At 40.5% G+C, this 25,509-nt stretch overlaps 1 protein-coding gene across 2 annotated transcripts in view; it reads left to right on the top strand.

The window, feature by feature from the left end:
* Positions 1–23,978, top strand: part of SNAP25 (synaptosome associated protein 25) — a 66,832-nt gene extending 42,854 nt beyond the window's left edge. The window contains exons 4-8 of one of the 2 annotated variants that reach the window (XM_030021935.2): positions 3,177–3,225; positions 11,637–11,754; positions 16,003–16,128; positions 18,274–18,418; positions 22,667–23,978. In XM_030021935.2, the coding sequence (XP_029877795.1) occupies positions 3,177–3,225; positions 11,637–11,754; positions 16,003–16,128; positions 18,274–18,418; positions 22,667–22,735 (507 nt within the window). In that variant the 3' untranslated portion in view covers positions 22,736–23,978. Of the gene's footprint in view, positions 1–3,176; positions 3,226–11,636; positions 11,755–11,891; positions 12,010–16,002; positions 16,129–18,273; positions 18,419–22,666 lie in introns of both variants that reach the window. The other variant, XM_030021934.2, reaches the window with a different exon arrangement.
* The last annotated feature ends 1,531 nt before the right edge of the window (positions 23,979–25,509 follow it).

Genomic DNA, 25,509 nt, shown 5'->3' with positions numbered 1-25,509 from the left:
GCCTATTATCAAGGTTTTATGATCGGTTGTTGTAAAACATATTCTTCTGGGGTGGCACTTCACAAACTCAGCTTTCCTCCCCTCCTGTTACACACTCTTTAAGCAACCAGCTCGAGTGTGTCTGCTGACACCTGCTCCCACTGAGACCAAGGGGAGTTTCTGTGGTACTTTTAGTGCAGAAAATTCCAACATTGTCTGTGCTTGGGCCCCAAACACACTTGTTTGGCACATCTCTTCCTCTATATTCCTTTAAATGAAGAGGTTTTGTAGTTTCCAGAGATGCCTCAGCCTGTTGTCACTGAGGGTCAGTTACTGAGTGTTTCTCTCCTGCTCAGACATCTGGATGATGAGCACATTTTTAGAATAGTTCTGTCTTACAGCCATGTTTGGTTTTGAGCTATCTAAAAGATCAGTCACAATGGAAATACTGAACTTTTAGGAAATTCTGCATCTGTTTTAAATGCACAAATGTGATTTATTCTTTTTAAATTGGCTTTACACAGTTAATTTTTTTGTGAAAAAGCTGAAAATTAATGCTTAATAGAAACTTGGAACAGGAGGAGATTGTCACTTGATGTCTGAATCACCTCTCATCTTTGTCAGTGAGCATCTTTTTATTAGCTTCAATATGCTTTGGATTAGACCTCGGATGCAGACAAGTATATTCAATGCACACCCTTTAATATTTTCACATTAGTATTAATGCTGTTGCAGGCTGCTCTTAAGAGATACAGTATTGCCTGATAAAACTAAGTGGCACTGATGGTCAGGTAAGTAAAAGAAAATTGCACCTCTTTCACTCTGTGCAAGGATTTAATATGAAATACAAACCATAAGGACTAATTCCTGAGTTCGTCTCCCAGCATAGATCTTATTCAGGTCACCGGACATCTTAGCTGCATAAAGGCAGTTTGCTCAGATGTTAAAAACAGCAAGAAAATAAGGTCAGAGGGTTAAGGAGCAGTAAACATTTCTCAGCCTGACTATGTCTGACTCACTGAAAGCCAACAACTATCACACCACCAATTACAGGTTTCCAAGTCCGATATTTAGAAGGGTCCCATGTCAGACTGCACCATACTTAACCCAAACACAAGATGACTCAGGACCCAAGCAGCCTTCTTGTGTTTGCATGAGGTATGTTTTTAAAAATATTTATAAATCTTTTGGGGTAAGACATACCTGGGTACCAAGAGCACAGAAAGAGCACAATAAAAAGCTACCCCACATCCTGTGCTTAGCAGATCTGACACCTACCACACAGAAAATGTAAGATAATTAAAGATGGTTTCCTTACTCTAAATGGGCAAATCTAAGATAACCCTTGGACCCTACATTTCTAAAGGTTGCAAAAATAAAAGCTGGCTGGGATTCAAGTAATGGCAGTATGAGCTTGAAGGGAGAGAGAGAGCAGCAGTGGGTACCTGCTAGATAGCTGACCCAAGGGCAGTAGGGCGCAGCAGAACATGGGGAGAGGCAGGAGGCTTTTTCTCTCCACCTGGCAACTCATGCAGGGATTTTTAAAAAAGAGGGCGCGAACCAGGCTGCACACATCAGATGTTTTTCCCAGTTTCTACAGTGACGTAGACATTAAAGACAAGAATGGGAGTGCAGGGAGGGGCAGACAAGAGCACGACAAGAGGCATCTCGCATCCCTCTTGAACTGAGCCGGATCCTCTTGAAGCAAAGCAGAGAAGCACCAGCCAGACAGCCCTCGAGCGTGGCAGAGAGTCAGGCTTGTAGCTGAGCCAATGTGGCTAGTCTGCTGTCGGCCTGCCTGGGAGCACCCTGCAAGCATGGACCGGGCAGCCGACGGTCAGAGAGACTTCACTGCTCCCAGAAAAAGATATGAGCAATGGGAGTGAGCAGGGCAGTTGGGAGGAAGGAAAATATGAAGTCTTTAATTTGCCTCAAGGAGGGGGAAGATGGCCTGAAAAGCAAGAGGGATGGTCAGGATGCCAGGTTTCTGTTCCTCACGTTCCTATGCAACTGTGGGCATCTCCCCTGTCCTCTGCAAAATTGACACCACCAACTTTATCTGCTTCGCAGGGCTATAGCTGGCTTTATGTTCACAGAAGCAGCTAAATTACTGCTGCACATGTCCAGGTAATTCTGCTGGCAAGCTGTCAGGCCACAGAGGACTTACTTCATCTGTTATTGAAATGCAACAGTCAGGAGATCGTTCAGGCCATTAATTATTCACAGATGTTATCACTGCTCCAAGCAGAATGGAGCTAGTTTCCCCTTCGTAATTAAAAAGGAGCTAATCTGATCTGTGATATAGCTCAGTATCACAGCACCCAGAAACACGAGACACCTGATCACATCCCAGAGTGATGATAATGCATGCAAAAATTGTACTTGTAAAAGGTGCCCTGATGCTGGCTTAGGCAGGTGGGACCTCTGAATTGCTCAGCTTTGCTCAAACCCTGTATCCAGCAAAGGCGATAAGACTCCCACTAATTTGTGGGAGAAGGGGCAGATTCAGCATGTAGGTGTTTTAAAAATCCTGCCTTCAAGCTCAATCCAAAGTCCATTGATGCTAAAGGTGTCTGTTAGCTGAATTAAAACTTGACTCAAACCGATATCTGTTAGATCTCTGAGCCAAAAAGTACGGCTTAATCCTATTAAATATTAGCCTGCTTTAAAATGGATTTCCTAAGTAGGTAAGCTGTCTGACTTCCGTGTTGCAAGGGCTGTGTACAAAACACTATGCCTCCTTCCCAAACATGTTTGTGTCATATCTGTTTTCCTTGGGAATTTCTCCCATGGGACGACCATACACCTGCAACGTCAATACCGCATTCTTCCCTTCTCCTGCTTCAGAGAATTTGGAGATGAACCCTCTCTTTTTAGAAATTACTCTTGTCTAAAGTGATTATTTTAATCTCAAGGCCCAGGACTTTGTGTTTTCTGCAGCAGTTCAGTATTCCAGTGAATCCTGAAGGATTGATGGTACAATGGAGAGTACCCAGTTCCCTATACAGTGTCCGGGTACATAAGGTCTTTGGACTGTGCCACCAGCCCCTTATGACTTTGTCATTCCTTTCACTGTTTTTCTTTTGTCTTCCTATGTCCCGTATCTAGGGCTGAGTGTTGCCTCACTGATCTCTCTTTCTCTCTCTCTTTCTTCTCCCCCTCTCTCTCCTTACCTTGCTACCACTATTGGGATGTAGAGTAAAGATGCTGGTATCAGGACTTTGGTTATGTTGGATGAGCAAGGAGGTAAGTTCAGATTGCTTCAGTAAGGAAATATAACCATTCTCAAAGTACTGTACTAACTATGTGCAATCCTGAAAATGAGGGCCATAAAATAAGTGTGGTTGTGCATGAGAACCCCAAAACCTCTTTGCCTTTAGCTTCATTGCCTGACAGAGGAATGTACAGTAACTCAGTAACTGCAAAAGAGTCTGTACTTCTTTTGATCTGTTTCCCACTGATGTCAGAGACCTGCAGGCTGAACTCATCCAAATAATCTCTTCCCCCCCCCCCCCCCCCCAGTCTTTGGGTCAAGATCTAGATACACAATGAGAAGATTTGCCTCCAACATTATTTATGCAGGTGCTATGTAATTTTCTCACTTGTTTTAGCCACAAGTGATAGGCATGCAATAAATGCATCCCAAGAGAAGATAAAACAGGTTTAGTTTGTGCAAAATTCCGTTGCTTTTTGTATAGAAATGTCAGTGAGGATAACAAGAATTTAACATTAAAAGCTATGACACCATCAGCTCATTACAATCGACCATATAGGAGCTTTCAAGCTTAGACGAGCCCCTGCCTGTGGATGACAGTGACAGAGCTAGACGTATTCAATACATTCCAGGAAATTACATTTTTGCCCTTCATAATATTACAAAGAAGTGGGTAGCTTCACCCCCCCAACAATACTAGTAAGTCTTCATTTGCTGTAGACCCACAGCACCAGCAAAATGGTGTCTCCAAAGAGAAGTTAAATCAACAGAGTACTAATTTCTGCTACTCTATATCAAATTAGCCCCCCCAAAGCCCTTGTTGTTATTTACTATGTGGCATGATACAAAACTGTATTAGGAAATGTTTTCTGCAGAGGTAATGCTGTATTACTTATCAAGCGCAGACAATTATTATAAGCAACGATATGGCATTGTTGGGAAATGGACTGCAGAACCCGACAGGCCCTTTTCAGCTGTAATGCCCTGCGCCTCTGGCACTAAAATGAATGAAAAGTAATAACAGGACCTAAACAGAAAGTATTTTTTCCTATTTGCTTTTTTATGTATGTCTTATTGCTTCCCCCCAACCTCCCCCTTTAGGGGAAAGAATTTAACCTAACCAAATTTTGTCAAATCTATTTGACAAATTGAAAAATATTACATAGAATATTTTGTTGTCTTCAAAAATTTTTTTCTGAATAATGGCAGTAAGAGAACTACCACTGAATACAGAAAACCAGAAATTACTTATATTGAAACAGATATGGCACCTGTCTAAATAATGTGTTTTGTTTCAGAAGTGAATTATACAGTTAAAACAAATCACAAATATTGTCAAAGAAAGTCTGTAAATACCCAGGTGTGTCTTGCAATGTAATTCACAGGTAGATCAGCAGAAAATTTAGTGGTTCCTATAATATCCCTTTTGTTTATCTTGGGAAAGTATGTTTCTGTTCTTTAACTGTTATTTTTCCACAGATTGCTGGGGGGGTACATTGTTTTTAATCCTGAATTTTGTTTTTTTACTTCGGAGTTCTACTATTGCTAAACCCTTGTACACAAAAGTTGACTGACCATCTCTCTAGTCATGCTGGGAAGGACGGTCTGTGTGAGCCAAGGAGCTGAGGCTGGACTTACTGACCTCTTTGGAGTCCAGGGAACTCAGTATTAAACTCTTATTGAGAGTGAAACCTGAAATGTATATTGTATGGCCAGAGATGCAGTTAGTCTTTATAGGAAAGAATCAGACAATTTAAAAGCCTCTTTAAATCGGTTATGGTCATGCCTTAGGTGGTTCAGTAAATTTAGCTTGTGACTATACAGTACGGGTTTCTCAAGGAAAACAGCCTAACAATATTGTAACCACTGTACTATGCTAAATGTTTAATTAAGTTTTGTCCATTTTAGCCACACATAGCTGTAATAACTCCTGATTTTTTTTTTTATTTTAGCGATAAAGAACTTATTATAGTATTAGGCAAAATACGCTAATGATGACTTTGAACCCTCTGTAATTAGCGCAATGTGTGCAACTCATGGATGTCTCCGCAGATTATCAGATTAAGGAAATAATTTGCTAACACTGCCATGTGATCTCTTTTCAGCTGACTGCACAAGTCATTTAAGATTATTAGGTGTTAAATATACAAAAACCATGACATTGATCTTTCCAGTGGGCGGCAAGCAGAATATCTAATCTCTGCAGTTGCTTGAAGCTCTATTTCTAGGTTTCCTTACAAAATTGCTTGCTTTGAAGTTAAACAGACCTTACAAAGAAAACTTCTTTGAGCCGATCTCAATCTAAATAACGCAAAGCAGAACTCATTTTCTGACATCAATAAGCAGAAGTCTTTGGGATCATAAAAGGAAATAAGTCAATGTAATTTTACAATACTAGGCATTTATACAATAAAGCCAGTCTGGCTAGCTCTTGTTGCCTAACTGTTTAGCACAGCTGGCTGCACAGCAGACCACAGAGTCTGTTATGACCCTGCAGAGATGTGGAGCTGCACAAGAGCTTTTACTACTCCTGTTTCACAGAGAATGGGACTGCCATAAGAACTAGAAACCTCCTCCAGTGCCCTTTGAAGTCACTGGGAATCTGAGTGGGCTTTTGGAGTAGTCCCTCTGCAATACCAAGAGTTATCATTTTTTGAGCAAGACATTGTCACCCGAACCAGTTCAACAGAATTCTTCCCTTGGGGAACCCACAGGAAGGAGCTGAGGTTAGATTCTCCTTGTTGGCATTTTCTCCATCAGTGAGAAAATCTTTCCCTATGTGTATCCATAATGCTTACATTTTTTTAAACCTGGCCTTGAGTCAAGCTCCCTTAATTAATTAATATAAATATGTACATAATGCTTTAAATGAAAATATTTACATTTTACACAAAAAATGTCATGCTGCAAAGGATTATTGAGCAGTGGCAATTGCTCTGCTTCATTAAATGTGTCTTTGAAACATGCTAACTTAGAAAAATGTTAATATTTGGATGCATGTTGGTTAACAGCAGACTGTAGAAATGAAACTGATAGTACAAAGTGGGGATATGAAGATAAATCTGAATTGCTGACATAGGAGGGGTCCCAGAGTGGTAGCTCTCTTCCTCCAGAGAAAACTCCCATCACCTGGGAGTATCAGCAGGCAGAGAGATTTGGACCTTCTAGGACATTTTTTCTGTCTGATGAAGTCCTCATGCAGTTTATTACAGAAGAATTTTGTTCTTGTATTCAAAACAGGGTGGAGGGGAGAAACGTTTCCAATAACAGTAGTAACACAGCCATTTTTCACCCAAGACAAGACAGAGGAATAGCCACAACTTTAATAAGCCAGAAAGAAAATGTCAATGCAATTGAAATTTTCTCCCGGCACCACAGCAACAGCAAATGCACAACAAGCAATGCCAGTGAACACAGGGAGCAGCTTAATCTACCCGGCAGATCTGTACTCCAGATCAAGTTGAAGTATGGAGATAAAACTTTGAAATAACTGGGCAACCCCACAAGCGAAAGTGTTGGCACCATGTGATGGTACCCATGCTAGCTGACCTCTACTGTTTTTGCAGAAGTTGCGAGTTTTACAGTTTTGTATGAGTTATGGTTGACCTGTTTCTATGGCACTGGAGAAACAACTGCAGTAAATACAAAGATAATTACCCTTCCTTTCCATCAGAGAGCAAAATTATGGCCCCTTGCACAGACCCCTTCACCTGCTTATTTCCTATTCAACAGCTACCACGAAAATTGATAGACAGTGAGATGCCAAAAGCAGAGTTGCTAGAGGCACTCCAACGCCACCTTTGAGCTGAGCTGATCACAGTCAGAAATGGTTTGCTAAATAGCGAAAAAATATGGTAACTATCAACTATTCCAGATTATGCAGGGAAAATGGTATTAATTATGTTGAAAGTGTAGTGCAGGACAAAAGACAAACAAACCCCCCACAAAAGCAGGTTGTGCCTTGTCTACTGTTATTTTTAGCACAGCTACACATGGGCTCACAAGCACTCCCCGCCAGCTTTCTTCCGTTCGTACCTGTGCTCAGCAGTGCCCTTCAGAGCGGAGCTAGGTCAAGACTCAGGATTTCTGAAAAGGCTGTCCTAGAAATGTACTGCGCTCCAATATGATTCTCCTTTATGGAAAATGCGATCACTGAGTATCGTTGGAAGTAGTTAATCTGCTGACTCTCTTTCAAATTCAGCCCTCTTGTATGCAATTATGATCACAATTTGTTCTTAGATTCCTTTTTTTTTTTTTCTTTTTCTCTAATTAAAACTGTCCTTGGTGGAAATTGCTTCATTGCACAATACTCCAGGCAAAGGAGCAAGTTCCCTTCTCCACAGGCATTTAACTGACATTCAAGCACAGGCCCCAGATCCTGGACACTAGTCAAGGAACATTTGTTATAAATTACAGGTGTGGATGCAAAGGTGGAGCAACACCACACTTGCCCTGTCCTGGTCCTGCATCCAACACTGTGTTAAGATGTTTTTGCAGCTGTGTTTGCTCAAGAGACCACAGGAACAGCTGAGGGATGCCCTTGCTACAGCTTTCCTCTCCCAGCCACTTCCCCAGATCAGTCACAGAGTGGGGATTCGCCACGCTGTTACGGAAGATCCTGGCAAACACCCACTGGCAAAAGGCCACACTGCACCGGTAAAACTAACAGGACTAACTTACAGTCCCTCAGTTGCCTGTGGTTTTAATACAGAAAGTTGCCTATGGTTTTAATACAGAAGTAATTTGTAAGTATAACGATACAGGTAAAAAAATATCCTTGTTTATATCCTAAGATGTGCCATTAGTTTGCTGTAAGATCTGGAAGAAGGTATATTGTCACTTTGATTCAAACATAGTGGCCTTCTCAGACATAAAAGGCAATCAATATGCACGAAGGGATAATAATTAGCAGAGCTTCCTAGAAAAAAAAATGAAGGAAATCTCAATGAAACATAGCTGTGATGTGTATTCTGCTTCCAGACAACGCCAATTCTCTTATATATCACATATGATATATAAACTTATATATAGATGTAGTATATTCAAAGAATACTGCAACAAACTATCAAAAGATGTTTAAACTCTGACCTTGAAGTGCCTCTCTAAATGGGAGTTAAAGGACATGATCTTTTGTAGGCGTGAATTTGCATAGGTTCATGGCAGTATGTGCCAGCAGACTGTCTTCCCTAAAACCTTTAATACAATATGCAAAGTTGGAATAGGGAAGATCTATGAAAACATACATTAAATTAACCTTTTGATAGCCATCTGATTTCTTACCAGCAGTGATTCATTCTGGGACAGATTTTAATTTCAGTTATACCAAAACAAATCCAGAGTGACCCCATTGTGTTAATTCCTCTATAATATTTATGCCTCAATAATTGTGGTTAGATTCATGAATCTATTTCCTTGCCTGTGGGACCAGATCTTTGACAGGTATAAATTGGTGTTGCTCCATGAAGCCAGCATAACTATGCTGATTTAAACCAGTTAACAATCCAGACCACGACATTAACAACTAGCAAATGGTTTTAGGACCAGCAGCCAGCTGTCTAGACTTCTGGGCTACAAATATGACATGGGCTTTTTACAATGATGATGTTTCCTTTAATGGAAGATAAATTAGTTGTGGGTCCCTCTTCTATTCAGAAATAGTATAGGCATCACACACAAATCCTCAAGCAGGATAAATTAAGTCAGGTTCCTGGAGAGAGCTATAATTTAAATGGAAGTCTTTGAGTCATGACAAATATACTCTTCAATTAGCACTCATCTATTCAGGCAGAATAGGAACCAGAGAAAGAAAGTTCAAAAGGCCCTAGTACATAATACCTGACTTCAGAGAATGTGCATCTGAGCAAGGAAACATGCTTAGACTGAAAGCCACCAGTGGTACCAGATCTAGGACTGATCTCTGCAGTCCTACCTGGCATTTTCTACTGGCCAGTCAAGGTTAGAGAAATACTAGCAGCAAAAGTAGTGGAAGAAAGGTCAGTATCTCTTGTCCCTCCCAGTGTCAAAATACGTATGTGGAAATAGCCTTCTTAACTGAGAGCCCTGAAAACCATCGGGGCTCTGCAAACACAGCTCTCACAAGCAAGCGGTGGGAATCTGCAACAGAAATTTAGCAATTCCCATCACGCTGCATGAACCAGCATAAAAGCCAGTTCACACTCTTACAGCTGCTTCCCAGAGCAAGAGTTGTCCAGTTACGCAGGAGCAGGCAGGACTCTGAGTTAGTGAGAAGCAGGAGCACTTAGAGGAATATCACCTTCTACCACATACTCACATTTCTGATGAGATTGACAATCTGTGGCTACAAACATGAACCAAAGCTTCTGCTAAAGCCTCCCAACCAAAATGTAAAATTACAAGGTGCATTAAAACAATCCAAACTTGTATTTCTAGTTCTTGACTCAGCAGTTTATCTGGCAGAACTTCTGCAGTGTATCTCTTGCATTACCTTTTTAGTTTCTCAATCCTTTGCTCACATTATATGTGCCCCTTTTAGAGGACAGTGCCAGGTAACTCTGATCCTCTAAATGTATCTTTGGATTTGGGATCAATAACTCCTGTTATTGGTATCTGGAGACAGGCACATCCAGCTGAGGAGAATGAGAACTGACAGCTGAAAAGCAGATGCAACTCACAATACTGACATGGCCCCTCTCCTTCTCAAAGCCCAGCCTCATGCAAGAATTAAACAAAGAGCACAAGTTCACTATTTAAATTATTTCAGCTTGAATAATTTAGGCCAGCATTTTCAAGGCCCTCTAGGGGTGAGATGCCCATTTCCCATTAAAATAAATTAAATAAAATTAATTTTAATGGGAATTGGGTATCCAAATCCCCCAGAAAGCTTTAAAAATCTAAACCTCAATTGTTATTAGAAACCCAAGTAAGAAATTAGGGCTATTCATGTTCCCAAAGAAGTCAAGAGGAGTTTTGTAGTGACATCAATATGCACATGATTTTTTTTCTAAGATGCCTTTTTTTTTTTTCCTTCTGGTTATGACTCAGTTAACATCAGGGATGACATTAAATTCTTCCTATAACCAGTGCTCTCTTAGTTCCTTTCCTCTCAGGTCTAATTCTGTGTTTATATTTTTTTCTATTCAATACAGGGAATAGGGATGTATTTGTGTTTTACTGGGATTGCTTTACTTTGCCTCTTTAGGTACAGTTACAATTTTTAATGGATTGAAATGCCACTCCAAGTAACTTTCTCATTCCATGTAATACTTATTTGGGTTTATCCTTCATGAAACAAATGGTGAGGCTTTCCACCCATGTAAAATGCTGTTGCTACCGCAGAGTCCACTTAAGACCCCTGATCCCACTGGATCCATATCTGTTTCCATCAGCAGAGGATCCATTCCTACAATTTTACATTGTGGCATTCTGTTTCTCTAGGCCATTTTCCCCACCTTTAATAGTGAAGAAATTAACACATCAAATTATTCTGAGCTACCAAGTCACTAAGAAAACCCTACATTGTCGTCAGCCTTAGGTGGAAACAAGCCGAATTCTCTTTGATGCCAGTGGAGAGACGGTGTCTACATACGGCTGGTTACTGGGCTTGGTGCTTCATAACTTGCCCTGGAGCAAAGCAGAAGTGACTCCACTAAAAACATGAGTCTTCACCCAATGCTTGTTTTCATAAGATCCCTTGGGGACAGAGACAATGAACGACACAGCCAGTGGTCCTCTTTCAGTGAGCATCAGGCTCCCGGAGTGGTTGCAATCACTCTGTGTTCACTGGGCTTACTCCTAATTTGCAGCACCCATACCAGAAAAAGAACCAGCCCTGAGGCCATACTCAAATTAGAGATTAATATCCAATGCCAATCAAAGTGGCAGGTCTCAGTTTCCTCAGCCTGTGGAAAAAGGAGTGCTTGGACACAGCTCTTAACAGCTCACACCATCTCTGGTACAGTTACTACCAGGGCTCTCACTCACTAGTCAAAGCAATTATGCTGTCCAAAATCACCTAATTCCAAGGCATTTGTAAGCGTAAGTAACTGAAGTATTTTCCATGGAAGGACAACTTTTCTTTTGTATTAACATACATAAATGCAAAATAATAACACTATCTCTCTTTCTCTTGGATATCATTGGTGTCTTAGTAAGTGGATGTATTGTATTATGTTTCTGGACCTTGAACTTTATAACCCTTCCTTTCTACATCATTACATCTTGTTTAAATCAATATATTTCAAACATCTTCCTCCTTTGTTTTGTTCTTCCCATATTAGTAAAAAAGATCTTCGGCATGCAGTGCGGCATACATCCTTCCAACAATGCATCGGCTCAGATTAATGCATTGTAATGTCATTATTAATTCAGTTCTACATGGTCATTTTTCATGTTCTGTTGAAGACAAAAGCAAACAAACAAAAATACAATTCATTCCACACTGTCATCCCTTTGTCCTGACCAGAACAACTCGATCGTGTTGAAGAAGGCATGAACCATATCAACCAAGACATGAAGGAGGCCGAGAAAAATTTAAAAGATTTAGGGAAATGCTGTGGCCTTTTCATATGTCCTTGTAACAAGTAGGTACTGGGTACCGGCTCTGCTATGTGGTGTCCAGTTTTTTGTCACAGTGAATGTCTGAAGTTTTTGTCTTTTTTTTCTTTGTCCTTTTCCATCTGCTTCATTCTGTGGGGATAAAATACTTGTGTTTAATCAGAACAACTGGAACGCATCGAAGAGGGAATGGACCAAATCAATAAGGACATGAAAGAAGCAGAAAAGAATTTGACGGACCTAGGAAAATTCTGTGGTCTTTGTGTCTGTCCATGTAACAAGTAGGTGCTGCCTGCCTCATCTCTTTGAGCACTTAAGGCTGATCCCAAAGGCCTTGTGAAGCTCATCCTTGCTAGGCACATGGACAGGATGAGCATGTGGCATGCAGAAAGAACGATTCTGGTTCAAATGCATTCATCTCATAGCATAGACAACTGACTGGGAATTACTGTAGATGCATTAAAATCAGGCATACTGCAGTGAAAGCTTCACTGTCGACACCTTTTAATGGTAAAAGTTTCAACATTTTACACAAAGTGTACCGAGTGGTTCCATTTTCCAGCGAACAAAAACACTGGGGCTACCTTATTCCTGGAGACCCTAAATTTTGGAACATATTTTCACAAACAAGTTTAATAAACAAAACAAAACAGCTGAAAAAATGCAGAAGAGATCATAATAAACATTGCTTAAAATTATGGATGAAAATCACAGTTTTTTCATTGTACAACAGAAATAGTCCTTGATGAAATCTTGAAAGAGACATGATGTTCACAATTGGAACCCAGCTTGAAATGGTTTTCATCCTGCCATAGGCAACAAATTTGAGAAAAGCTGAACACAGCAAATTTCTCTCATTTGGGTAGCACGTACACTAAGCAGAAATGTTGAAATGCATCGAATTTGCTTGCATGCCATCACACTTGAACGAAACCGTCCTCCAAGTAATGCAAAGCTTGTTTTAAATGCCAAATGAAAATGTGATGTGCGGTTATGCGGGTGTAGGAAATTGGCGACAAAGTGCACCAACCAGAAGCCCTTGAGGAATGGCAAATCCAGCATGCAGTGAGTAGGCATGCAACCAGGTTACAGTGAAAACAGTCATAAATGGTTGGCCGGAGATTGTGCAGGAAACAAAGCAGAGTGCCGTGGTTCTGTAGTATTATACTCCCTTTCTGCGTGGCACAGATACTTTCTTCACAGCCAGGGCCCGATCCTACCATGATTATCAAGACCAAAGGAAGGATAGCTGTCATGGAGTTCAATGGGTATTTTGCCAGAAATCCACGCGGTAGGACTGGGTTTCTGCCTTATCAGTCACCATTTATTTTGAAGTTAATTCCCTTGGGACACAATGCAGATTACCACCTCAGCTTTAAAAAAATCAATTTTGCTCCTGTGCACCAAGCCACAAATACTTTACAGGGGTAAACATTTTTCCCAGAATATGTGTTCTATTGCCTTGGTGTGCACAATGGGAGAGAGGCAAGGAGGAATGGAAAGAGCTACACACACATACAGCCTTTGTCAGTGGGACTGCCTGCAATTGGTATCAGCTCCGATACAGGCTTTAGCCCTGCTGTCCTGCACCAGAGGACCCAGTGCAGAAGAGCTGCAGGTACAAGAGTATGGAGCAGAAACTTTACATCTCCCACACTCTAAAAGTTGTTGCAACTTAAAGAGGAACACTGTCCTGGCTTGCTCCTGCTGGAGAAACCTGGCATGACCCCTACATCAAAAGCTCACCCTTGAAGTACAAAAAATTCCAATGTATTTTGCAGGAATAGTTGGTTTTTAGAGCAGCTTTGATATGCTGTACTGTAGGAAAGGCTGCTCAGAACTGACAGCCAGGCCTGTGGCATGGTTAGCACCTGACATGTGGCCTTATAACATTTACCACTTCACTATGATCGCAGTATCATGAAACCAACAGATGCAAGAACAGAAAGATACTGCATTTGATGTGGAGGACATTCATTTTTAAACGTGCCTCCTCCGTGCTTTAAGGCAGTATTCTGACCTTTGCAGTCTGCAGCCAGATTTCATAAAGTGGCATTGCTAATCAGCCAGTGTGTTCAGAAACAGGGTATGGATGAACAGTGCTTTTAGAGACTGTTCCCTGAATCACTATCCCAGGACTCAACAGGTAGGAATAAGATGATATTCTGAGAAGTGGAGTGTAGGAGGAAGAGAAATCCATACAGTTCTGGGCATCAGTATCACCGTGATCTCCTAATGCCTAATTCTGGCTGGTGGTAGATTAATGGCATATATTTTAAAAGGATTAACCATTTCATGCATAACTATACTCTGATATACAGAGTAAATACAACTCTGTGAGCCTTACCAAAATGTAAGGCTTGATCCTACATTCTTAGGAGACCCAAAATGCCCATGGCATGAAACTTTGACCAGACTGCATTCAAAAGGACAACTGCTATTGACCATGAGCAGACCCAGACTCCACCTGTTGACTTTAATGGGAAGTCCACAAGAAAACAGAGATCAAGTTCTGGGTGTATAAAATCATTCACCTCAAACACAGAGATTGTCTCACTCTCAAAGTTGCATAGGTCTAAAGAACAGGCAAAAACCTGTAAACGTATGTGCAGCAAGAGAACTACTCTCACTCATTCCTACAAAAGCCAAAGCTGATGTATAGTTTCAGAGAACTAAGAACAAACAAGCCAACCATCATGTTTTTAAGTCTTCACAAACTTTAATAGGAAATAAGCAACAAAACAGATGAATAGGAAAGATCCTCTTTTCATCTACATTTTAATTCTATATTGGAGCATGCAACATATCTTCAGGCTCAATAGAAGCTGAGCTGCTTCAGGGGGCGTGGAGAGAACGTAAAGCCAGAGATGGGTTTGTTGTGTCCTCTCCCAAATCCCCCAGAAGCATGTTCAGTTTCTCCCACAAAATCCAAGCCACAGGGCTGTTTATATGACTGATTGGAGCTGACCGAAGAACAGGGAAACCACGGAGATTTGCAGTTCCCATCAGCTTTGTTGGAAACTGCTCCATTTCCGGAACAATATCAAGAACTTACACCTACAGACCCCAAGCACTCACACTCGTCTGTTAAAGTGTTCACTCTCATCTAACGACTCCAGTGACAGCAACCCTAAATATGCTGCACATGCTAATCTGCCACTGAACGTATGCCTGGATTTTAATTTTCTATCCACGGCAGCTCAGTCAAAAATGGCTCTCTGAAAGTTAATGTAACTGTCATAAACAACAAATATAACAAGTTGCTAGGCTATTTTAAAGTCCTGTGGTTTAAAGCTCCTGAAGGAAGTGATGATCCATTTTTGCCTGTGTCTTGCTTATTGTGAAGGCTGTTACTGCTGATGCATTAAGAGTATGATGAACTATTGGGGCAACTGTGCTTAGTGAGAATGCTTCACTTCTTATTCATGCCTGTAGCTGGTGCATGAAGAAAAATGTAGAAAAATTTCCCTTTCTGATGCTAGATTGCTCGTATCTTTTCTTTTCTCCTGCACTCATTTCACTTCTGCCTTTTACTTTTTGTCTCTGTGGACAAAGGTTTGTACATCAACTGTCGATGTATGATTACTATTTTCAAGTACCGATATATTATTTGAAAAATCCAATGAACCCTATGAATTTTATGATAAAAGCATCCCCAAATCACCTTGGGAAAGGTTAGTGGCTTTAAATGCCTATTATGCCACATACATGTTAAAAAATATCAACAGAAGCCCAATCTTTTGTATGGTAAAATGTCAAAATCTAGCCAAATCCTTTTTTCTCTAAGAGGGTGTGTTGCTGTGATGTGATGTACACACTATACTTGGCAGTTCTGTTTTTATGTTTGTCTGCCAGTACGTTCTCTGTGTTTGATGTCAAAACATATGTGTCACTGAAATGAAACAATGTTTTCTACTTATCTGTATTTCTTCTCCTCTTCTTTTTTCTTTTCTTTCTTTTTTTTTTTTCCCTTCTTTCTGGAAACTAAGTCAACATCCAAAAACCTGTGTGCAGTGTTGTAGACTTGACAATTGCAATCCACCCTATTGGAAACAAAACCTCTGACCATCACAGTTGTTGTGGCAGTAAAGTAAAAAAAAAACAAAACCCAAACCCCTCCTTTTATTCAGGGTTATGATATATCGGTATACAATCAATGACCCTCTATCTGAAAACTCATTTGCTTGATGCAGCTTTTAGCTTGGAGAAGTAAAGAGTTTTGCATTTGTCCTTGTCCACTTGATGCTTTGTTACTCATCATCTTTTTTGCATAGGCTTAAATCAAGTGATGCTTACAAAAAAGCCTGGGGCAATAATCAGGATGGTGTTGTAGCCAGCCAGCCTGCACGTGTCGTAGATGAACGGGAGCAGATGGCCATCAGTGGTGGCTTTATCCGCAGGTGAGCCTTTTTATCCGCTGTTTTCTCTCTATTCTCCTTGTCACTGATATATTTAGATTTCTTCCATATGGTCATGCGTTCTGTGTTGCTCATTAACTCCTTCAGTGGTGCTGGGTAACGCGATGGAGCCAGTGTTTTCCACCAAGTGGTAGGTGCTCAGATTTAGGTTGACGGCAATTAAGACAGGTACTAAAGGCTTACTGCATCCACTGACTTCCCTTGGCCCTGTGGGTGCTTGCCTGAGCTAGTGCAAAGCATGGTTATGGTCGCCAGAAATCCTGGAAGTAAGGGTCTTAGCCTTGAGAACCAGAAGATGCTTGAAAACGTGGCCCTAAAGCATCCTCCTTGAGATTGCCCAGATTTGGGCAATAACAAAATAGAAATAATATCTATGTATTTACTTCACAGCAGCAACATGAGGTTGCAGACTGTCACGGCCAGTTGGCACTGTCCTCTGCACTCCAGCTCCCCGGCGTGAACAATGCACTTTTCCTGGGGGCCTTATTATGGGTTTCATTAATGATGTTTGTCAAATGCCTCAGAAATGAAGTGTCAGATAAATACTAGTTTATCATTATAGTGTCTCAAGATATGTAGTGCTCATTATCCATCCTTGCCAGAAGATGTACCAAAGCATCCAGCACCCCTTCCTCTCTTTTCAAAAAGAAAAAAGCCTCAGGCTCCCTGCCAAAGCACTGAGCTAAGCGCAGAACTTGAAGCACACTTTTATCTAGAGGTATACTGCTTCCCTTCTTGTGTCTATGCAGAAAACCTCACTGAATGGGGAATGATGCCCCATTCCTCAGCTGCTGTAAAGCCACAACTATAGAGAAACATTGATGGTTTAGCAGCAACCCCTGTGCACTCAGATGAAAGCCAGTCTGAAACACACAGCTATAACTAATGGCAACCAAACTGCAAACTTTCAGCAATACATAGGGATCCAGCAATAAGTACATACTGATTACAGAGCTTATGGAGCATGTATTTAGATGACAATGCTATCAGCTGAATGGATAAAGGCATACCAGTAGGGAAAGCTTTGATCTCTGAAGATTAAGGACACTGGATTAATAAGTAATTATCTTTCCAAAAACTATTATCCACTTATTTTTTTGGCTGCTGTGATAAAGGGAAATCAGTGTGATAGAAACAATGCTGTCATGCAATCTGGAGCGTGGGATGGAGTTGCCATTTAAGTTTGCTGGGTCTGCCATTCACTTTTTTTTTATTTCTGGATGGCAGCCCCACCAAAATGAAGGCTGGGGCACAATAACATAATAGCAGTAAAGGAAGTTACGCTACACCATAATCATTCTGCAAACAGCCTGTAGCACCCTTTTGGCACCTACATGAACACAAATTGCACAAAAGGCTCAAAGTAGTGATTTTCTGAGTGGGACCCATAGACCTTGCCTTTCCCAGTGTCAGTCACTACATGCCTCTCCAGTCACTGGAGCATTGAACTGGGCCTTGGCTCAAGCATGAGTTTTTTCTTCTAAAAACCAAGCAAGTGAAAAAGACTGTGCTAAGAATGAGAGGCAAAGGATCTTTGCTGAAGCCAGTAAATCTGAGAGAAGCTGCTTCTGTCATTTACCAGAAACACATTTAATTAAATAGGATGTTAGGTCAGGATTTGCACAGCTGAAGCAGCTCTTCCCCAATATTTCAGTGAGCCCCAAGGGTACGAGAACAGAACAGTATCCATTAGTTATGTGTAGTTCAAGGAGGGGAGCAGGTATAGCTTCAATTCCACCACCCTCCAGCATTTCCCATGTACTCTAACCACACACAAGTCCAAACAGAGCACTCTTTCATTCATCTTTTGAGGAGGACCATCACTAGCAGAGAGGTGCAGTATGTAGTACAGACAAGCTCAGACAGCAACACTTGTAGGAACAGCAGACACGAGCAGTATAAACAGAGCAGTGATGAACCCAGACAATCAATCCCAACAACCAAAAAATAAACATGTAATGTTTTTCAGGCTAGCTACTTATTAATCTCTTTTCTTCAAAGCTGAGCACAGCAGCATGCTCCTCAGGTGACAAGCGAAGGAGGATGCAGGGGAGATTGCAGGTGAATCAGAGTTTCAGGGTAACCTCCTCTGTCTCCGCTTCAAATAATTGGTTTTTTTGCTCCCAGGGTAACAAACGATGCCCGGGAAAATGAAATGGATGAGAATCTTGAGCAGGTCAGCGGCATCATTGGCAACTTACGTCACATGGCCCTGGACATGGGCAACGAGATCGACACACAGAATCGCCAGATTGACAGGATCATGGAGAAGGTAAGAGATGACATTTCTAAGAGGACCCCAAAAGAGGCTGTGTTTTCCCTTCTGCAAGCACAGGATGTGCATACTGCAGTTTTTCTTCAGCTTGGAGAAGGACAAGGGACAGAAATAGCTGCTAGGGCTCCTCTCTCTTCTCCCTCTAAATCATTGGGCCACAGAAGAGCTTGCTGCTGTGGATCTTCAGTAACCTTCAGTGCACATTGCGTTGAACCCACAGTGTTGGGTTTGCAAGACAACAGCTGGCAAAGGGACCCCTTAGCACAAATCAAGTCTCCTTCTGCAACAGCTTTGAGAAAGGTGAAGTGCCCTGAACTGTGCAGCACCGTGAGGTTTGGGTCTGAATGCCCTGGCACTTCCTGGCAAGCTTTAAGCTTTCCTGGACTTCCCTTGGAAATGCCATGAGCAATTGAGAATTGGATCACCTGCTTGGAGGGCCAGTCCCAAAAAGGGGATAGGGATTTATTAAGCAAGGCTTTGCTGTATGGTAACAGTGCAGCCAGTCTTGTGCTGCCTGCTTATAACCACATTAGGACAGAGATCTACCAGCTCTCTTGGTGGTATGGTGGTGGTGTATACATATGTAAAAATAACTGAGGCTCAGCATTACTGTTGCAAAATCACCATCTAAAAAGGCAGAGAGCACCGTTCCAGTGCCAGACCTGCATTGCAGATTTCTGAAGCAGATAGCAGTACCCTCCAAACCCGGCTGGGAACTCACTGCCATCCTCAGATCCCAAGATCTGCAAGCCATCTGCATTCATACTGGCAGAGCTCCAGGCACAGGCACAGCCAAGCTGAAGTGACATAAGAGGCTAGATCTTCATCTGGTGTAAAATCAATACAACAGTTGACTTCAGCTGAGATTTACACAACCTGAGGATCTAACCCAAGGACTTATATATACTGCTTAGAGTTAATGCTGACCTTAAATGGTCGAGCTTGTACTCTTGAGCCTTTTTACACGTGCAAGCCTTCTCACACAAGCAGGATGCCCATGACTATTTTTCACGTCAATTAACTACATCAGAGCCTAGTGAAAAAATTAAAGAAAATACTGCACTGAGGGATTCACTCAGATATTTTTGCTTATTGGAGTTTGATTCCAGAGAGAACTGGGTAAAGTATACATTGTCTTAAAGGTGGGAAGTTCGTCTCTGACAGAGAGACAGTCACATAACATAGCAGAGCACATGGCTTTGCGTCGGTCAAAAGTTTTGTTTTATAAAGCTGCATCTGTTAGTTTGACTGTATTGGCAAATGCACAGGATTACTGTGATGCCATTCTGCAGCATTTCATATTTCCGGAAAAAACAGGAGCACGGAGGGGAAGGATTTACTGCTGTGACTCATGAAAAGCACTGTAAAACAGCACATCTATCTACGTTGTGAGAAGGGATTGGAAGATTATACAGCCTACATCATAACTACCTTTAAATAAGAAGTCTAGGACATATGTTATTTTCTCAGAGCAAGTATGAGGACATGCACTATTACATGTTACCAGCTACCCTACTCATGACATACCATAGTGGCAGGAGACGTGCCCTGTGGATGGAAATCTGCTGTGCCCTATCTGTGCCTGCAGGACACTCTCGCAAACTACAGCAAGCCTAACAAGTCACTGTTCTCCTATCAGTTCAGGCTTGCAAACATCTGGATTTTGAAAACATTGACCAGGCCCTTTGCGCCCGTGAAGCACATGGGCCAAATCTCTAGGCAGTGCATGCTGAGAGCAGTTGGCTGAGGGACTGGCCTTCCACATGTATGTGGTCTTCTTACAGAGCTAGGCATTTCATACAGCAGTAGAAAAACAACATTGCAAGCTAATGCGATTCATTAAATCCAGCCTCACAGGCAGGCCTTGTCAGGCAGAGCCCTTGGCTAAAGAACAGTGACACATTTCTGAAAGATTGACTTGTAGTGTACACAGAGGAGTCATCATGAAAGCAGCACAGAACCAAGACAATCTTCAGTCTTAGTGAAAATCTGCTAAATTTCTCAGAATAAGGACAGACAGTAATGAGATACTAGAAAAAGAAACACAATATATTAGGAAAACCCCCTATAAATTTATAGACAGAAATGGCAGTTAGCCAGATAATACTGAAACCGCAAATGCACACACATCCATTTTGCAATGAAATATGTCAATAGACCATCATCCCTAGCTGGCAGTGGGCATGCAGCATTGCTGGAGTTGTTTTCTTTTCCTGACCAGCTGGAGCCCTGTGCTTTTGATCAATTATGATCATTAGAAAGACCCTTGGCCGGCACATTTTGCAAAAGCTGGGGTGTGTCACAAGGCTAACCCAAATGCTTCTAAAGCATTTGTGTTAAACTGGATGCATGCATCCAAACCCAAGCAATCTCATAATGCAGAGATGTAATCTGATCTATCCACAGTAATCAGGATAGCAATGAATAAAAGCCTTTATCCTTCCCTCAGATCAGAAAGAAAGGGACAAAAACTAAAATGACAATGTGATGAGTAGGTCAAATGGCTCAGACATCATCACCAGAAGACCCTGGCCCTAAAATGAGCCATAAATAGAAGGCTGGGAGGAAAGTAGGAAGGTCTCAAAGCATTCTGTCTTGACCTAGGTGGGAAGGTCTGTACAAAGACTCCCACTGACTTTGATGCAACATCATCCACCAGGGTTAGACCTTATTATTCCTGTTTAGGACCATTATGTTTCCTCAATGTTCAATCAATATCCATGGATTTCATGACAAACATAACTGCTTCCAAAACCATTAACTTATTTTTTAGGTAGTCTTTTAGCAAAAGCACACAAAACTATTGTGGTAGACAAGGTCAAACTCATGGCTAAAATAAAGGAGTGTGGCTTATAATGAGTAGTTATGCTGATTTACACTTGTTGAGGATCTGGCACGTGCTACTGTACTAAAAATACAGTGCATAGCAACAAAAAAAACCCTACATAGCATTTGCCAAAACAATTATGGAGAAAAGCCCAAGATATTTAAGAATGATTTATTGCAGATCAGTATAACCCTTTTTAAAGGATTTTTAAATGTATGTGGGAAATTTGCTTCACCATTCTGTCTTTGCAAATTGGAGATTTTAAATAACGTGTACAATTTGGATACACCCCAGAGATGTGGGAACAATCATCAAAGCTAACAAAACACAGCCATCAAACCACAGAAAAGAGTTTGCTACTTGAGTTCATGCTTTTAAAGCAGTAACACAATTCTCACCTTTCCCACAAGTCTGATTTGAAAAAATTGAAAATATTTTCTATCTAGTCCCTCTGCTAGCATAAGTCAGCATAGCAACATGGGTTTGAATGGAGCTTTACCAAATTTTGTCAGCTAAAACAATGTCTTTAGTCTCCAAAGCTAACTTCTGCAGAGCTACAGAAAGCCATGGTCAAAGCATCTTCCCACTCAAAGAGAACTCCTAAACCTCCCAAGTGGTGCCGTTTTATTAACAGCATTTTATAATCATGGCAAGTGTTACCCCATGGAATACAGTGAAGGTAACGGTTCAGTCTAAGCTGGACTAAATTCCAGTTTGGTTGCTTCAGATAACGGTAGAATCCCTGCCTTTTCTCAATTCCTGTTTATGCTGCTCCCAATGAGAAAGGTTACTCTGTCTTGCAACTACACTCGTGAACTTTGTTGAGAGAAAGGAATAATGGCATCACTCCTACCTATTTCCCTTCCTTTCACATGTAGAGCAAAGAAATCCAGACTGATGTATTTTCAAAAAAATTTATCTTTGCCAGCATTCCCTACATCAGATGATCTAGCTTCCCTGCTCCAGTGACTCTCTACACTAACAAAATTTTAATTTTGACTGCATGCCTGGTGATCCAAATTAGAACAGAATCCAGGCCCACTGAATCTTAGAGAGCACTGAAGCTTTTCACCAGTGAAATCCATATGCACACCATTGGTTCTCATTCTGTCATCCATTACCATCAATACTGCTAGCCCTATCAATAGCACCAGCTACAGATCTAGCACAGCATTTAGAAGAGCTTAGTGAAGCTGAATACAAACATAAAAGCTCTACTCAAAGGCTACCTGAAGTGTTACAAAACCAGCAAATCTGTATAATTTCCTTTTGGGTCCCTAATACTACTACAAAAAACAGCTCTCCGGTATTTTCAAGCTTCTCTTTTTTCCTGACCTAGCCAAGACTAGTGTCCACTAAGCATTGTAGATGTTCTCCTGCTCTGTATTCATCTGTTTCTTTCCTTTGTGTTTCCCTAGGCTGATTCCAACAAAACCAGGATTGATGAAGCCAACCAGCGTGCAACAAAGATGCTGGGCAGCGGTTAAATGCAGTGAAGTGCATTTCCTTTTAATGCTGTCCAACAGGGCAGTACCTTCATGCTTTTATCATGGTATTTACCTACTAGGTTTGCACACATGCACATATCAACCCCATTGTAAATGTTGTCCTGTGTAGTTTGTCAGCTTTCCAAAAATGATACTTGTAATTATTTTTTTCTAGATATCTTTCTTTCCAAAGGTTGTACATAGTGCTGATTTGATGGCTATAGCTCACTATGATGTTTTTTGGGATTTTTCCTTTCCTTGTTTCTGTTTTGGATTCCATTCCTTTTTCCCCTCTCCTCATTTTTTTTTTAAATGATGTTTGCTGAATGACAACACTGTTGGAATGCTAAACGTGCTGTTAACCTTTAAATATACAGTATTGTTCTTGTAAAACTGTGACATTCCACAGAGCTACTGCCATGCTCCTGTCTTTGGGTATCATGATGTTTAAGCACTTAAACCTGCTGTCTTCAGTTCTTCATTGCCATTATCTGTTGTTATGATTTCATGATTAGACAACGTGGAATTATATTACTATAACAAGCATTGCACTAAAAAGTGATGTGATTTATGCATTTATGCATGAGGAATAAATAGACTTTTAGACTCCTACTTAAACAAGAATTTTCCCATGGCAGTAGCACACCAACAATGACAACAAAAGCATGCTCAGTATTCGGACTCTTTTGGGACTATGTTATACCAGCAAGTTTGCAGTTGTGCCACTTTTTTCTTGTTGATATATATATATAGTTATTAATCATGATCATTTTTTTTAATTATGAAAAAAGAGGGATTTGGCACTCACCATTTAGCCATTGCCAGCAAAATAAAAGCTTGGCTGAAAATATGTCAAAGACAAAAAGAAATAAGTGTAATATATTGGGTTTGTCTGCTGCTTTTGAAGACTATCTTTTGGAGGTAACGACTACCATATGAAATGGTGCAAAGAAATGTAATTTTTATAAGGCTCTCTTACTAGTCGCTATCCCCATGTGGTTTGTTATCGGTACAGTTCTCTGTTGCTTACCTAGAGCTATGCACACCAAATCGCTAAGATGTTTAGTAGCTGACTTAATTAAAAAATAATAAAAAAACCTAAATGAATGAACTCTAGATAAACTGTGAGATAAATATAATTTACAGCATGTAATATGAAATTCCTTATGTCTCCTGTCAGTTTGTGAAGTGATTGACATTTTGTAGCTAGTTTAAAACTTATTAAAAATTATAGATCTCAGAATCCATGCTTGCTTTATCCATTTGTTGCCCTACATGTCAGTGACAACTAGTTATTTGCCACTTACCTAGGAAAAGGAGAAGTGCAAAGTCTAAAGACTCTTTACAAACTAGTTCCGTACTACACGTGGGAAACTAAAGATTTCTGTTTGCAATACTGTGTAAAAGTTACTACTCTAAAAATAGCATTTTACACTCAGCATATTCCAAGTGAATATTATTTTAAATAACCTGGCTTGGATTGCCAAACACTGAATCAAAACTTATTCTCTTGTTCAAGGGAAAGAAAAAAAAAAAAGAAATAAATGTTATGGTATGGTACAGAAGGATATAGTTTCTTAGTCAATAAAATCTATTCCTGTAGTGTTTCTAGCCACATGCTAATACACCTCTCTTCAGGGAACACTTTGAAATACAGAGTTTATATAGACTGCTAAGAATAATTTTCTCAAAGGACTAACAACAACTAGTGTTTACTGCCAATGAAAAGTGTTATCATATTTTCCCAGGGTTTTTTTCCCTATATGAATAAATTATAATTAACTCTGCATGAGTGACAGTTCACTCATGTGTCTCACATGGCCCTAAGTCAAAATACACAAAGAACATAAATGCTTGCATAATTAAAATCGCATGATAATGTAGACAAGCTATATTTTCTTTAGCAGCTTTTTATTTTTAGTATCTCTTAAGAACTCATTTATGCAAATATTTTCCCCCACTACTTCAAACCAAAGAGTAAACTTCAAGCAAACATTTTTAATCTGCTGACCATTTCTAATCCTGTTCATTGAGGGATTCTAGTGTTTCTGACAGCACTATCATTCTGCAATGTCGAAGCCTACTTTGACAAAGGAGGGCAATAATAGTACTGGAAAATGCATTAACGTGGGAACATACAAATACAAGGATATTTGAGAAGGGCAAGAAGTATGTAAGAAAGTAACAAACATATTAATGGAGGTATTATTCTCATCTGTTTGACAAGAATGCACCCTATCTGGAAAAGATCATACTTGCAAAATTCATTATAGCTGATCAAAAATATACGCCGTTGCTGTGAAGGAAATCACTGTTTTGACATCTGTTTGTCTTGAACAAAGATCAAACCCCAAACTATTGGAACTTTTTGCCAAATGGAAAATTTAAAGGATAGAAATATTGAAATGTTTCATTGCATTTGCCTTTGTATCCTTCTCCATTGTATGCAGGGTCTCTTAGGAGCTGGCTGAAATTTACTTAAGTAAATAAGTTTAATATATTGCGTTTCTCTGATGTTTTTGAAAATTGACTTTTCTAGGATTAATTAATCTTGAAATAATTCAAAGAAAGACTTGATGTCATGCAGTTTGTTATTAGAACAATCCACTTCTGTTCATTAAGTTTTGCGCACACCAAATCCCTGATGTAGCAGCTGACTCGATAGAAAAAAAAGGTTGTTTAAAACATAACGTTGCCTCAAATGTGGCATTTCCTTTTTTTTTTCCCCCTACTTTCCCCCTCTGGTGGGCCCATTTCCCATGATACGCTGCAGG

Source organism: Aquila chrysaetos, chromosome 8 (assembly GCF_900496995.4).
Source record: "Aquila chrysaetos chrysaetos chromosome 8, bAquChr1.4, whole genome shotgun sequence".
NCBI classification, from domain to species: Eukaryota; Metazoa; Chordata; class Aves; order Accipitriformes; family Accipitridae; genus Aquila; species Aquila chrysaetos.
Note: the sequence above shows the minus strand (reverse complement) of the source record. Positions and strands in the feature narration are given on the sequence as shown.